A 16744-nucleotide genomic window follows, 5' to 3' on the forward strand; every position below is an offset into this window, starting at 1 on the left:
ATGGGGTGAGAAAAATAATCTTGTTTTCTGTTTGAATTAAGATTATTTTTCTCACCCCATTGGCAGATTATTTATCTTATTTTAATCAAAAACTCTCTTCATTTTGAGTTATTTTCCCCCAAAACAAGACAATTACTTTTGCTTGTCTAGTAAATACTTCTTGTTTTAAGAATTTTTTTATGTTTGGACTCGAAACAAGACAAAAATACTAAAGTAAGAAAAGCATTTTTTGCAGTGCACCCTCAGCATTTTCTCACAGATTATTCTCTATAACGCTAAAAAAAATATGAGCAGAACTCAGAGATATTGTTGAATAACTGATAGTAAGGGATGCAATGGATCAACCAATCAGCTGTTAGATTTAAGGACATGATTAGATAATACCAGTTTAGCTTGACCAATGAGCAAGCAATGCTCGTTTAGTTCAGTGTGTGAGGTCAAAAGTCACATTAGCAATTAAAGAACACACACTTCAGCAAAGCATGCTCAGCTCAAAGTGTGGGAATCATGTTTAATATGGTATAATATGTCTCAGTTGACTGTATTTAGCTCTCCTCACGTCAGAAATGAGCTTTACATTATATCTGTGTGTGGATCATGTCTGCTTTGAGTTTAACATGAGCTACTAAACATAACGTATATTCAGTGAAACCCGTCAGAATGAGCCTTAAACCCTAACGCTCAAAACACTGAATTTGCTTGAGTAGAGCCGGCTTGAATTAAACAAATGAGTTCAATAAAATTAAGTTTTATGAGGATTTATTATAACTTTCTATTTTGAGTTCACTAACTGAACTGTTATATTGATTTGAGTTTATTGAACATGATTCTTTTAATTCAGAAGAACTTATATTTACCATAAACTGGGCTATTTCCCAGCATGCTTTGCCATGGCACTCGGAGAGTAAATACTAAAATTAAGTGATATATATTTTTTTTGTGTGTGTGATCAAGTCACAGTATCTTATTTCAGATGTTCACCATCTGACTGATGAGTGTCTGTCAGCAATAGAGACACTATGAAGACCACTATTAGAAATATAAGAAGAAAATATCTGGGAAACTAGTAAACACAAATAAGGGGAAAGGGGAAAGAGGACGACCTTGTCTGATACCACGTGACAAGTAAAACCTCAATGAAGTGCCATATTTTAATTTGATAGTACTTTTACAGTTGTAATAAAGAGTTTTTTATGGCCTTACAAAAATATTCACCAAAACCAAATGTTTGCAATGATTTAAAAATCAAATTATTTCCACTGAATAAAAAGCTTTATAAAAATCCAGGAAAAGATTATAACAGTTATGTTCCATCAAATGGGCATCATCAAATCAATCTAAAATTATGTTATTTGTTATGTGCCGGTCCATCATAAATCCAGGTTGAGTCTCATCTATCCAAGCATTCTTCAAGCCTCTGCCGTGTTGTCGTTATCATGTGACGTTCCAGCATCACTTTCAATTGTGAGTTCACTAACTAAACTGTTATATTGTTTTAAGTTTATGAACTTGATTCTTTTAATTCAGTCAAACTTATATTTACCATAAACTGGGCTATTTCCCAGCATGCTTTGCCGAGGCACTCAGAAAGTAAATTTTATAAAATGAAGTGTTACTGTATATAATATTTTTTGTGCATGATTAATGTTACGGTGGAGGTTTAGTAGTGTTTAATGTTTTGCTGTGCTAGTTTAGAAGAGTTTCTGTTATGTTGGTTTCCATCATGTGACGAGTGGAGCGTGAGTTTGGGAAAGGATGTGTATTATATTCAGTGTTGGGGAAAGTTAAGAAAAGTACATTACAATATTGCATTACTCCCTTTAAAAGTAACTAAATTACATTACTTATTTAGATTGTAAGAGAAGTATTGTGTTAGGCTACTTTTGCGTGACTTTTTCTCTCCTGAGCTGGGCTCGCTTGTTTTTTTTAATAACAACAACGTTTTGGGCAAATGTAAAGACTCTTTCACACCAAAAATGAAATAATAAGCCTGCAGGAAATATTCAGGTGTGTACAGTAGAGCAGGGGTTTCAAACTGGGGTCCAGGGAAAAGTCCAGAAAAAAACAAAACAAAGAATAATAATTATAATAATATAAATGAGTAAAGCATTAACTTTGATCTAAATTAATTAACTAAATAAAAAAGTCATAAAAACAGTTAGTTATTAATCTATTAAATAAACTGAATTATCAAAATATATAAATAAATATAAATAAATTGAAAATTGTAATTGAAATTGATTAAATTAATGAGCCAAAAATGAATAAAACATATAAAAATGCATTACTACATTGAGTATAACAAAACGACTCATAATAATTTAGCTGAAACAAATTTGAGATTTTATAATATTTGTTGTGTGCATAAACTAAGTGTTTATAAAAGACTGGATTCTTCAGAGGACGCCGCTCTAACAAACCCTCTCAGCTCTTTCATTCTGGACTCGCTTTAACACTTCACCAATACAGACCACTACAGTCAGTTCGGCTCATGGCGTACTTGATTCATTGAAGCTCAGCAAGACTTTGGCCAATAACATGAGATTTAATGCATAAAAATAACTGTTTTATTTCGCATATTTAATTATCGGAGGTTTTCATAATATTCTGATTTAGCATTTCACTCAGTTTATTCATTTTGAGGAATACTGAAACTTTTTTTCTGCAAGTGAGATGAGTAAATTCTCACATTTAGACTAGAACTACAAAAACCTCATGTTTGCACACACACACACACACATACACACACACACACACACACACACACACACACACACACACACACACACACACACACACACACACACACACACACACACACACACCTTTGTACTCACGGTTTCAGTCAACATGGGGACAGGAGAGCTGTCAGACAATAAATGAAAAAGTAACTTGCATTACTTATTTGAAGAAGTAACTCAGATATTTTGCTGTAGATTTAAAAGTAATGTGTTACTTTATAGTTACTTGAAAAAGTAATCTGAATACATAACTCAAGTTATGTGTTAATGCATTACCCACAACACTGGTTATATTGCTGTACTCATTCAGAAAGTGCTATGCTTTGCTAATGCTATCATAGCATTGAGTTAGGAATTAGCAAGTTAGCATTTACTGAAGTAGCTAATTAAAGCTAGCCAAGTTTGTACTACTAAATCCACATTATATTTTAAGGTAAATATATGAATTAGCTTACTCAAATTTTTCAAGTTAAGACCAATTTAAATGAATGAGTACAACATTAAAATCTGTATGTTGTGCTTACTTAAACTTTACATTCCCTAACTTTAAAAAACTGCTGTAATTTTTTGAGTTTTATCAACAGTCTGGGTTCCCTTTCAGTAGGTCACGTTCGACGTACGTCGGAACTGAACCGACGAATTGGGATCCCAATTCATCGGTTCAGTTCCGACGTACGTCTCCGTTCCCTTCTTCAGGGAACGAGGGTTACATACGTAACCGAGACGTTTACAGTCGGTAATCTCATTTGAAGAAACTGAATCAGCAGGTGTCCATATATAAACCGTGTTTTAACAGAGTAAACTGAATTGTATGCTGGTTTCAAAGATTTTGAGTTTAAATCATAGTCTGGATTTTGAGTAGCCTGACAAGCCGGACCCACATCAAGATGTTTGGTCTGGAAACTCTCCATTGACGGCTCAATCCGAGGGGCGGGATAAACGGCTGTCTGTCAAACTCCCTCTGCACGTGATAGGATAGCGCTACACCAACCAGAGCAACGAAGGTGAAGCAGAGCTCGCTGACAGATTAAACATTCGCCGTATCCGGTCGGCTAAACTCCGAACACATCTTCCCTTCTTAAGAATGATTTCAGTGCCGTTCTTTGTTCTTTTCTCAGAGAAAAGCTTAACTCCAGTCTTCCAGAGTCGCGGTCAAAGCTGATTCGAAAGACCGCCGCCGTTCGCCATTTTCTGTGTTTACTAGAAGCACGCAAACGCAACTCGGCCGTCGTCATTATGGCCCCGCCCACCGACTCTATACACGATGTGATTGGCCCGACCAGAGTTTGGCGTTTACAGCTCAGAAGGGTATTGAGAGTTGCTAGACGACACTCACAGCAGATTAGATTTGCTGCCGCTAGGGTGCGTCTAGATTTCTAGGCTAGAGTTTGAGTTTAAATCACTTAGACTGTGAAAAATATAGCTGTAGTGTCTGTGACGTCACCCATAGGATTCTGAAGAGCAGTTCTGAAGCGTAAGGTAGAGACGAGCTGGGCATTGCCATCTTGGCAGTGCTTCAACGCCCAGATAACAGAAAATGGGCAAAGAAGCAGGATGTGGGCGGAGCTTAGGTGACGCAATGACTAACAGACAGCAGACAAACAGCAATCCACCTGTCACTCAAAGTGGCCACGCCCTTAATTATGCAGAACTTTAAGGCTTTATATAATGTAAACGAATGAGTTATAGATACATTCATCCCCTCACAGTCATCATGAAAGGCAAAATTAGCCGTATAGATCATAACCACAATTTGCCTCAGACTGTAATGGTGTTTTTCGGCTGTAAAGTTGGGCATTTTAACATGAGGCTCAATGAGATTCTGCTCCTTCTGGAGCCTGACTCCAGTGGCCAGTCGAGGAATTACGGTTTAAGTCACTTAATGTCACTTTAAGTCACGTATTGACTTAAACAGAAACTGGAGGAGAAGGCCGCTTGGTTTAAATTCATTCAAAAAGATCAAAAAACATAAAAACAAACTATGCCATGATTCATTTGTTTGCGTGTATGTAAACTGAAGTAAACTCAATGCTCTGTTGCATTCTTCTCAATTAATGTATATGTGTTGCTTTGGAACAATAATAATAATAATGTGTTTTCTCTCACAGTGGGATCTGGTGTGTGACAGCGAGTGGATGGTCCCGTTCACAACCTCAACTTTATACATGGGATACTTGTTCGGCTCTCTTGTCTCTGGTCAGCTTTCTGACAGGTAAAGCTTTGTCCACATATCATGATTAGAGCAGGCTTTTGAACACCAGCCGTACAGTGAGCTGTAGTGAAGCGATGGGAACAGCCGATTGTGTTCATCTACAGTAGAGTTAATGTGTTGACTGATGTCTGGTGTGTGTGTGTGTGTGTGTGGCGTCTCAGGTTCGGCAGAAAGAAGGTTCTCTTCACGTCTCTGGCAGCAGAAGCTCTACTGATCCTCGCGCAGTCCTTCTCTCGCTCCTGGCTGCTCTTCTGCCTCCTGTACTTCTTCATCGGCACTTTCCAGATATCCCTGTACATCACAGCGTTTGTTCTCGGTAAGCATGTGATAAGATGGCCATTGTGTTAACTTCAAGGACATGTTGTTGTATAACTGCGTGACCCTACAGCTGATATTCTCTGGGTTCACTCCGCAGGCAGTGAAGTGTTGAGTAAGTCTCTGCGCGTCCTCTTCACCACACTGGGAGCTTTTCTGCATTACTGCATTGGGTACATGGTGCTGCCGTGGATGGCCTTCGCTGTGAGGGACTGGAGGAGTCTGCTCAGGGTCCTGTCCGGCCTGACCGTGGTGTATGTCCCGCTGTGGTGGTAAGTCAGCAGAAAACAGCGAAGTCAAACAGGACCAGCACTCACAACCAGTGCTGGGCTAAGTAACAAAACGATCACAGACAGAAAAAGACCAATGGAATATATGTTTTAAAGGACAACTCTGGTGAGAAATGAACCTAGGTGTAATTAACAGATGGTTACCAAGTAGATCATTCTCTGTGATGCGTTTTCATGGAAATCAAACGGAAATTTCATGGTTTTATCTCTAAAAACAGATTAGCTTATAACGCTTGTCTATGGAAAACAGTCTCGACTTGTGACTTGGAATCTCATATGGTCCGTTGTTTCCGGAAGAAAATACTGAACGCAAAAGGGAAAATAAATAAATAAAAATAAAATGTCCATGTTATTACATTTCAAAAACTTAATTCCTATCGACCAGCTCACTTAAGAACAGCGCTCGTGGATCGATTCGTCGAGACTGTTTTCCAAGATGGCGCCTGTCCGTGAACGCGTAATGCACTGTGTTTATAAAGCATCTTCTTATTAAAATGTTTGTACACTTACAAAGTTCTCAATGCTTCGGTTTGCATGTAGGGACCCTCATTATGCTGCCGTGTTAGTGTGAGGCTATTTTGAGCCTTGTTAGTGGTATTAACTAGCGGTTTAATTTCATTACTGTGTGCCCCATAGACTAGCGTTATAAGCTAATCTGTGTTTAGAGATAAAACTCTTTACAATCGATTTCAGGAAACGCATCCCAGAGAACGATCTACTCGCTGACCATCTGTTAATTACCCCTAGGTTCATTTCTCACCGGAGTTTTCCTTTAATCTTTTTCAAGGTTGAGCAACTCGATGGGTCAGTTTGACTCATGACATTGTGAGAAATGAGAAAGAAATCGGCCTCTGGTCGCACGTTGTGTTTTTCACATGTGTAAAGGATATGATGGTACGATTTTTCGTACATGTCCAACATTACCACATTGGAGGAACTCCTCAATCTGAGCAACTTTGCCTCTAGGACCGCTGGTGGTTTGATGGTCAATCAAACTCTTGGTTAAATATAAGCTATAAAGATATTTTAAAACCCTGCTTTTTCTCACAGTGTCATGAGTCAAACAGACCCATCGAGTTTCGATCTGATCGGCCTCCATCAACCTCATCTGACAGCCGCTCGAAATTTGATTGGCCAACGGCTGATGTGTTTTTCAATATATGCAAATGTCCTCATAGACAATCGTGGCACGTTGGATAAAGACACTGTATGTCAGTTTGCAAGTCAAACAAACTGACTGTTGTGTCGCTATAGCCATTTTTGTGTTTTTGTCCTGGTATAGCACCACCAAAGGGCCAGTCGTCACGTCCTTTTTCATGCAACCGCAGAACGAGCATGTACATACGTGTACAAAGTTTGGTAAAATGATCTCATTCCGTTCAAGTGGGACAGCTGTTTTAGTAAAAGGGGCCACACCCACTGCAAACTGTGTGGCGTTCCGTCATGGACTAGAATATTTCTGCACTGGTTTGGTTCTGATCGGGAGAAAAACCTAGGACTAGTTCGCAAAAGTATGTTTAAAAAAAAAAATCTAAATACCTGCCACTTTGTTCGTCCCACCGATATAAGACACTTGATATTAAAAACGGTTTAGGAGTTATGAGCCATTTGGTTCTTTTGAGCACTGTAGTGCCCCCGTCAGGCCGATCGGGACGAGTATTGGTGTCATTGTAGGCGGTGTGAGTACTACCAGCCTTCAAAGTTTCAAGTCTCTACGAATTACGGTTTGGTCTGGCCGATCAATTTTAGATGGTGAATGATGCATCATGGGAAATGTAATAATTACACACGTTTGAACCACTTATAATCACTTGGCATCACTGAAACCTCATTTCCTGTCGTCTCTGTAAAGCTGCTCCATCAGTGCTGTATAAAGTGCTATAGAAATAAAGCTGGAATAGTGTTCTGTTTTCCCTGTTCCTGTTTGCCTGTGTTTCCCAGCCGTTGATGAATGATTGTGTTCACCTGTTGCTCATTTATCCCCCTGATCCTAGGCTGATCCCGGAGTCTCCGCGCTGGCTTCTCTCTCAGGGACGCGTGCTGGAGTCCGAGGCCATCGTGAGAGAGGCAGCGAGGAAGAACAAGGTCCCTGCACCAGAGGTCATCTTCAGCAAGCCCGAGGTCTGACCGCTGCCATTGAGACTTCAAGTGTTTGCTATAAGTGAGCTGTAATGACAGATCTGTTTCTCTGCATGTGTTGATAGGTTAAAGAGGCATCCCAGAGCAGCCGGTATAGCGTGCTCGACGTCCTGAGGAACAGGGATATCCGCAGAACCACCGTCCTGTGTTTACTGCTGTGGTGAGAGATATTACTACATTCATCATTACAAATCATTTACTCAGCGCTCAGGGAACATTCTGGCAAGCTTCTCTAAAAGTTATGAGAAAGTCTTCTTTCAAAGTCGGATCACGAGTAGACGAGGGAAACACATTCCCGTTCACACCTGGTGTTTAATCCATCTCTCTTGTCCACTTTCAGCCACTTCTGCCCTGATTGCTTTGGTCTATGCAAATGTGTGGGCTTTCTCAAATCTTTAGGCTAATGTAATGCATATATAGGCTAATATAGTGAATATATAGGCTAATATAGTGAATATATAGGCTAATATAGTGAATATATAGGCTGACATAGTGAATATATAGGCTAATATAGTGAATATATAGGCTAATATAGTGAATATATAGGCTAATATAGTGAATATATAGGCTAATATAGTGAATATATAGGCTAATATAGTGAAAATATAGGCTAATATAACGAATATATAGGCTAATGTAATGAATATATAGGCTAATATAGTGAATATATAGGCTAATATAGTGAATATATAGGCTAATATAGTGAATATATAGGCTAATATAGTGAATATATAGACTAATATAGTGAATATATAGGATAATATAGTGAATATATAGGCTAATATAGTGAATATATAGGATAATATAGTGAACATATAGGCTAATATAGTGAATCTATAGGCTAATATAGTGAATATATAGGCTAATATAGTGAATATATAGACTAATATAGTGAATATATAGGATAATATAGTGAATATATAGGCTAATATAGTGAATATATAGGATAATATAGTGAACATATAGGCTAATATAGTGAATATATAGGCTAATATAGTGAATATATAGGCTAATATAGTGAATATATAGGGTAATATAGTGAATATATAGGCTAATATAGTGAATATATAGGGTAATATAGTGAATATATAGGCTAATATAGTGAATATATAGGCTAATATAGTGAATATATAGGCTAATGTAATGAATATATAGGCTAATATAGTGAATATATAGGCTAATAGAGGTCATATATGTAGCTTTGAACGGTTATGACTCAGTGAATCGATTCATGATTTGGATCGCGTGTCAAACTGCTGAAATCACGTGACTTTGGCGATCCGAATCATGAATCGATTCACTGAGTCATAACCGTTCGAAGCTTTGTTCTGAAATCGGCCATCACTATATAAGTCGTTATTTAGTGTTTTTGCGCACTAACTCTATTCTGGCCTCTTCATCAATGATAGTAGAGCCGCTGTAGTGAGATGGGCTTTGTAGCGACGTCTTTAGTGCCTTTATGGGTCTTGAGAGAGGAAATGACATTGGTGTCAATGAAGGCCTTTCTGAGCCATCGGATTTCAACACTAATATCTTCATCTGTGTGTGAAGATGAGCGGAGGTCTGACGGGTGTGGAGCGACATTAGGGAGAGGAGTTAATGACAGACATTTCATTTTTTGAGTGAACTAACCCTTTAATTCCTGTGGCCTGTTGCTAGAGTTAGCCTAACCCTAACCCAAAATGCGGGACGTTTTGTATATTCAGTGTCCTGTTGTCCCTCTGATAGGATGGCCATTAACATAGGGTATTTCGGCTTGTCCCTGAATACCACTAATCTCAGCGGCGACCCATTCCTCAACTGCTTCCTGTCCGCGGTGACGGAGGTGCCGGCCTACATCGTGTCCACTTTCCTCCTGAAGAGCTGTCCTCGGAGACCCGTCCTCTCGGCCTTCCTCATTATAGGAGGAGGATTCCTGCTTCTGCTGCAGCTGATCCCTGACCGTAAGAGCTCGGACACACCATGAGTTTCACCAAATACTGATTCAGGCTTAGAACATGAGCCTAAACTCTGGGCTTGAACAGCGAACACACACCGTATAGCAGTGAAAGACTCTACACAACATGACTTACACTGCAAAAAATGCTCTTCTTATTTAAATATCTAAAAATTCTTGAATCAAGATGCATTTACAAGATAAGTAAAATTGCATAAGATATGTTTTCTTGAAAATAAAAATCTAAATGAAGTGAGTTTTTGCTTAAAACAGGCAAAATGATCTGCCAATGGGGTGAGAAAAATAATCTTATTTCTGATTGAAATCTTGTTTCTTGTTTCCGTCCCAAACAGAAATAAGATTATTTTTCTCACCCCATTGGCAGATCATTTTGCCTGTTTTAAGCAAAAACTCTCTTCATTATGATATTTTCCCTTGTTTTCTTAAAAATAATATCTTGTCATTTTACTGATCTAGTAAATGCATCTTGATTTAAGAATTGTTAGATATTTATACTAGATACAAGACAAACTGACTAAGTAAGAAGAGCATTTTTTGCAGTGTGCAGAAGAGATATTGATGAAAACCTGCTGGAACCATGAGAGCATTTCCTCATTCAGAGCGACTTACACACGAGGAGCACCACAAGGCCTTGAAGCGATAAAAGAGCAGCAGTGAGTTTGAAGAATTGAGTGTGAGTTTAGTGTACTTTGAAGAAAAAGCCTCGATGGTCGGTTAACTGACTCAATACTGTGAGTTTATTATGGGTCGGGGATTAGTTTACGCTCTGTGGACTCGGACCATTTCAAGGAAAAGAGGTTAAGCCTATTACTCACATATTAAACAGGACTGTACGCTTGGCACACTCACGTGTTTGAGCAGATTCAGAGCTTATAGTCTTGGGAGAAGGCTTAAAAAGTGATCAAACTCTACATAAGTTAAGGTCTGAATGGGGACATTTACCAACATATTCTATCAGCATTTTATTTAAGGGATAGTTCAACCAAAAAATGAACATTAGCCCATGATTTTTATGGCTGATAGATGCACTTTTATGATGGATGGAGGCTCTTTAATGATGGATAGATGCACTTTAATGATAGATAGATGCACTTTAATGATAAATAGATACACTTTTATGGCTGATAGATTCACTTTTATGATGATGGATGCTCTTTTATGGACTTCAAAACAAAATCAGCCATTCACTGCCATTATAAACCTCAGAAGAGCCAAAACATTAATATAACTCCAATTGTATTCGTCTGAAAGAAGAATGTCATTCACCCCTAGGATGAGCTAAGAGTAATTTTTGGGCTGAACTATCCCTATTAAAGGTGCGCTATGTAGTATTTTTGCAGTAAAATATCCAAAAACCACTAGGCCAGTGTTATATATTTTGTTCAGTTGGGTACTTACAATATCCCAAATGTTTCCAACTATTTGTAAGTTGTGAGAAAATTGCTATTTTAACCAAAGACCCGGAACATGTCAGCATAGCGTTTGAGCGGGTCGCCTGTCAATCGTGTCATATCTGCGTTACCCTCGGTTTTATTTGGCAGAAGGGCTTTTCTCTTAGAAGTGTGAACATAACTTAAACACACTTAAATGTATCTAATATGATAAACAGAGCTGCTTTACCTTATAATCATGACCGGAAAAAGCGGGAAGTGCGCGCGGCGGCGACTGTGTCCCGCCCCGTCATAATAAAAGTCCCGGTGCTCGCGAGTGTGTAACAATCGCTCCAGCGGCCGTGCTCAGCTCCTCAACACTCGGCCCTGCTCTGCTTTACACTACAGTAACGTTAATAACCAATCGCTCCAGCGGCCGTGCTCAGCTCCTCAACACTCGGTCCTGCTCTGCTTCGCTACAGTAACGTTAATAACCATTCGCTCCAGCGGCCGTGCTCAGCTCCTCAACACTCGATCCTTCTCTGCTTTACACTACAGTAACGTTAATAACCAATCCCTCCAGCGGTCGTGCTCAGCTCCACAACACTCGCTCCTGCTCTGCTTCTCTACAGTAACGTTAATAACCAATCGCTCCAGCGGCCGTGCTCAGCTCCTCAACACTCGGTCCTGCTCTGCTTCACTACAGTAACGTTAATAACCAATCGCTCCAGCAGCCGTGCTCAGCTCCTCAACACTCGGTCCTGCTCTGCTTTACACTACAGTAACGTTAATAACCAATCGCTCCAGCAGCCGTACTCAGCTCCACAACACTCGGTCTTGCTCTGCTTCTCTACAGTAACGTTAATAACCAATCGCTCCAGCGGCCGTGCTCAGCTCCACAACACTCGGTCTTGCTCTGCTTCACTACAGTAACGTTAATAACCAATCGCTCCAGCGGCCGTGCTCAGCTCCTCAACACTCGGTCCTGCTCTGCTTCACACTACAGTAACGTTAATAACCAATCGCTCCAGCGGCCGTGCTCAGCTCCTCAACACTCGCTCCTGCTCTGCTTCACTACAGTAACGTTAATAACCAATCGCTCCAGCGGCCGTGCTCAGCTCCACAACACTCGCTCCTGCTCTGCTTCTCTACAGTAACGTTAATAACCAATCGCTCCAGCGGCCGTGCTCAGCTCCTCAACACTCGGTCCTGCTCTGCTTCACTACAGTAACGTTAATAACCAATCGCTCCAGCGGCCGTGCTCAGCTCCTCAACACTCGCTCCTGCTCTGCTTCACTTCAGTAACGTTAATAACCAATCGCTCCAGCGGCCGTGCTCAGCTCCTCAACACTCGCTCCTGCTCTGCTTCACTACAGTAACGTTAATAACCAATCGCTCCAGCGGCCGTGCTCAGCTCCTCAACACTCGCTCCTGCTCTGCTTCACTACAGTAACGTTAATAACCAATCGCTCCAGCGGCCGTGCTCAGCTCCTCAACACTCGATCCTGCTCTGCTTCACTACAGTAACGTTAATAACCAATCGCTCCAGCGGCCGTGCTCAGCTCCTCAACACTCGCTCCTGCTCTGCTTCACTACAGTAACGTTAATAACCAATCGCTCCAGCAGCCGTGCTCAGCTCCACAACACTCGGTCTTGCTCTGCTTCTCTACAGTAACGTTAATAACCAATCGCTCCAGCGGCCGTGCTCAGCTCCACAACACTCGGTCCTGCTCTGCTTCACACTACAGTAACGTTAATAACCAATCGCTCCAGCGGCCGTGCTCAGCTCCTCAACACTCGCTCCTGCTCTGCTTCACACTACAGTAACGTTAATAACCAATCGCTCCAGCGGCCGTGCTCAGCTCCTCAACACTCGCTCCTGCTCTGCTTCACTACAGTAACGTTAATAACCAATCGCTCCAGCGGCCGTGCTCAGCTCCTCAACACTCGCTCCTGCTCTGCTTCACACTACAGTAACGTTAATAACCAATCGCTCCAGCGGCCGTGCTCAGCTCCTCAACACTCGGCTCTGCTCTGCTTCACTACAGTAACGTTAATAACCAATCGCTCCAGCGGCCGTGCTCAGCTCCTCAACACTCGATCCTTCTCTGCTTTACACTACAGTAACGTTAATAACCAATCGCTCCAGCGGCCGTGCTCAGCTCCACAACACTCGGTCTTGCTCTGCTTCACACTACAGTAACGTTAATAACCAATCGCTCCAGCGGCCGTGCTCAGCTCCTCAACACTCGCTCCTGCTCTGCTTCGCTACAGTAACGTTAATAACCAATCGCTCCAGCGGCCGTGCTCAGCTCCTCAACACTCGGCTCTGCTCTGCTTCACTACAGTAACGTTAATAACCAATCGCTCCAGCGGCCGTGCTCAGCTCCTCAACACTCGATCCTTCTCTGCTTTACACTACAGTAACGTTAATAACCAATCGCTCCAGCGGCCGTGCTCAGCTCCTCAACACTCGGTCCTGCTCTGCTTCACACTACAGTAACGTTAATAACCAATCGCTCCAGCGGCCGTGCTCAGCTCCTCAACACTCGGTCCTGCTCTGCTTCACTACAGTAACGTTAATAACCAATCGCTCCAGCGGCCGTGCTCAGCTCCTCAACACTCGGTCCTGCTCTGCTTCACACTACAGTAACATTAAAACCTCATCCATGAATATGATTTCTGCCCGTGTCCTATTTTCCACCGGCTGTGAGGTGAAGAACACATGTCCCAAGATGCTGCGCTCAAACTTGCCGTCATCAAACTAGGCCTTTGTTTTGAATAGCCGCCCTCTACTGGATGGAAAGTTGCATAGTGCACCTTTAAAGGCAGTGGTTTGAAGGCAGTGATCACTGCAATGGCAACTCTCTTTCTCAGGTCTTCATTGGCTGGCTCTGGCGGTGGAGATGGCGGGTAAGTTCGGCTTTACCATGTCCTTCACGGTAGTGTACATCTACACGGCAGAGCTCTACCCCACCGTCCTGAGGAACCTGGGCATCGGCATGTGCTCCTCCGCCGCCCGCATCGGCAGCATCACCGCACCCTACGTCATCTTCCTCGGTAAACCACAGCCAGACGCTCCAGATCAGCTTTAATGGGGGGGATACTGTAGAGGCCCAATGGTTCAGATCAGCTTTAGTGGGGGGATACTGTAGAGGCCCACTGGTTCAGATCAGCTTTAGTGGGGGGATACTGTAGCGGTCCACTGGTTCAGATCAGCTTTAGTGGGGGGGATACTGAAGCGGTCCACTGGTCCAGATCAGCTTTAGTGGGGGATACTGTAGCGGTTCACTGGTTTAGATCAGCTTTAGTGGGGGATACTGTAGCGGTCCACTGGTTCAGATCAGCTTTAGTGGGGGGATACTGTAGCGGTTCACTGGTTTAGATCAGCTTTAGTGGGGGATACTATAGTGGTCCACTGGTTCAGATCAGCTTTAGTGGGGGGATACTGTAGCGGTCCACTGGTTCAGATCAGCTTTAGTGGGGGGATACTGTAGCGGTCCACTGGTTCAGATCAGCTTTAGTGGGGGGATACTGTAGAGATCCACTGGTTCAGATCAGCTTTAGTGGGGGGATACTGTAGCGGTCCACTGGTTCAGATCAGCTTTAGTGGGGGGATACTGTAGCGGTCCACTGGTTCAGATCAGCTTTAGTGGGGGGATACTGTAGCGGTCCACTGGTTCAGATCAGCTTTAGTGGGGGATACTGTAGCGGTTCACTGGTTCAGATCAGCTTTAGTGGGGGGATACTGTAGCGGTTCACTGGTTCAGATCAGCTTTAGTGGGGGGATACTGTAGCGGTTCACTGGTTCAGATCAGCTTTAGTGGGGGGATACTGTAGCGGTCCACTGGTTCAGATCAGCTTTAGTGGGGGGATACTGTAGCGGTTCACTGGTTTAGATCAGCTTTAGTGGGGGATACTGTAGCGGTCCACTGGTTCAGATCAGCTTTAGTGGGGGATACTGTAGCGGTTCACTGGTTCAGATCAGCTTTAGTGGGGGGATACTGTAGCGGTCCACTGGTTCAGATCAGCTTTAGTGGGGGATACTGTAGCGGTCCACTGGTTCAGATCAGCTTTAGTGGGGGGATACTGTAGCGGTTCACTGGTTTAGATCAGCTTTAGTGGGGGATACTATAGTGGTCCACTGGTTCAGATCAACTTTAGTGGGGGGATACTGTAGCGGTCCACTGGTTCAGATCAGCTTTAGTGGGGGGATACTGTAGAGATCCACTGGTTCAGATCAGCTTTAGTGGGGGATACTGTAGCGGTCCACTGGTTCAGATCAGCTTTAGTGGGGGGATACTGTAGCGGTTCACTGGTTTAGATCAGCTTTAGTGGGGGATACTATAGTGGTCCACTGGTTCAGATCAACTTTAGTGGGGGGATACTGTAGCGGTCCACTGGTTCAGATCAGCTTTAGTGGGGGGATACTGTAGAGATCCACTGGTTCAGATCAGCTTTAGTGGGGGGATACTGTAGAGATCCACTGGTTCAGATCAGCTTTAGTGGGGGGATACTGTAGCGGTCCACTGGTTCAGATCAGCTTTAGTGGGGGATACTGTAGAGATCCACTGGTTCAGATCAGCTTTAGTGGAGGGATACTGTAGCGGTCCACTGGTTTAGTGATGACATTCTCCTCTCCTCTCATTCATAAAGGCACTTTCAACAAGTATCTGCCCTACATCCTGATGGGAAGCCTCACCATCGCCTCCTCCATAGCCAACCTGTTCCTGCCTGAGACGTTTGGGAAAGTGCTGCCGGAGACACTGGAGCAAATGCAGAAGTGCAAGAGGCAAGTCTTCCATCTCCCATCAACTCATTCTCATCTTTAACTTCTCATTAAACATAAGCCTTTCTGTCATTAGCTTCATCAGAAGAGATAACCCCAGCGTGGAGGAAGGGAAAGGAGCAGTCATCATGAACCAACACACACACACACACACACACACACACACATGAATGAGTCCAGATGATCCTTCAGTCACCTCGTCCTTACAGTTCACATAAGCTAAATGTGATTCAAATAACATTTTTACATCCTATGAGTCTATTTTGTATTGTATGAACACTGTGTACTTGTTTTATTCTCTCTGCCGAATGTAAGTGGCATAAGCACATTATTTTTGTCTTATTATTTAAAGACAATAAAGACGGTTGTGATAACGACTTAAGATTGAGATTGACCTCAAAAATGGAAATGCAGATGTTTATTGGATATGCAAAATGCCTAAATAAAAGCAGTGTTTATAAATCGATATTTCTAGGCCTTGATTCTAATTGGCTGAGCTGCGTTCAAAGCCATTTGTAAAATGCCTTAGATCCGTTCTTTTTTAAAGTTGGTGCACCTATCATAGCTGAAACTAACATATATTTTTAATCTATCAATATCAACAGCTGAGATACAGAAAACCTGGAAAACTGCAATTGTATCACCTGTTTATTAGCCTAGAAATCTAGACACACCCTAGCGGCAGCAAATTTAATCTGCCCGCAAGTGTCGTCTAGGAACTCTCAATACCCTTTTGAGCTGTATTCCTCACAATCTGGACGGGCCAATCACATCGTGTATAGAGTCGGCGGGCGGGGCCATAATGACGACGGCCGAGTTGCGTTTGCGTGCTTCTAGTAAACACAGAAACTGGCGAACAGCGGCGGTCTTTCGAATCAGCTTTGACCGCGACTCTGGAAGATTTGAGTTAAGCTTTTCTCTGAGAAAAGAA

The 16744-nt window shown here is 42.3% G+C and overlaps 1 protein-coding gene across 1 annotated transcript in view; it reads left to right on the top strand.

Annotated features, from left to right (window-relative positions):
• Nucleotides 1-16220, top strand: part of slc22a5 (solute carrier family 22 member 5) — a 16880-nt gene extending 660 nt beyond the window's left edge. The window contains exons 2-10 of the mRNA XM_067423316.1: nt 4850-4953; nt 5115-5269; nt 5369-5540; nt 7553-7679; nt 7763-7857; nt 9426-9640; nt 13902-14084; nt 15681-15816; nt 15890-16220. Of these exons, the coding sequence (XP_067279417.1) occupies nt 4850-4953; nt 5115-5269; nt 5369-5540; nt 7553-7679; nt 7763-7857; nt 9426-9640; nt 13902-14084; nt 15681-15816; nt 15890-15983 (1281 nt within the window). The 3' untranslated portion in view covers nt 15984-16220. The remainder of the gene's footprint in view (nt 1-4849; nt 4954-5114; nt 5270-5368; nt 5541-7552; nt 7680-7762; nt 7858-9425; nt 9641-13901; nt 14085-15680; nt 15817-15889) is intronic.
• The last annotated feature ends 524 nt before the right edge of the window (nt 16221-16744 follow it).

Source organism: Pseudorasbora parva, chromosome 18 (assembly GCF_024679245.1).
Source record: "Pseudorasbora parva isolate DD20220531a chromosome 18, ASM2467924v1, whole genome shotgun sequence".
NCBI lineage: Eukaryota > Metazoa > Chordata > Actinopteri > Cypriniformes > Gobionidae > Pseudorasbora > Pseudorasbora parva.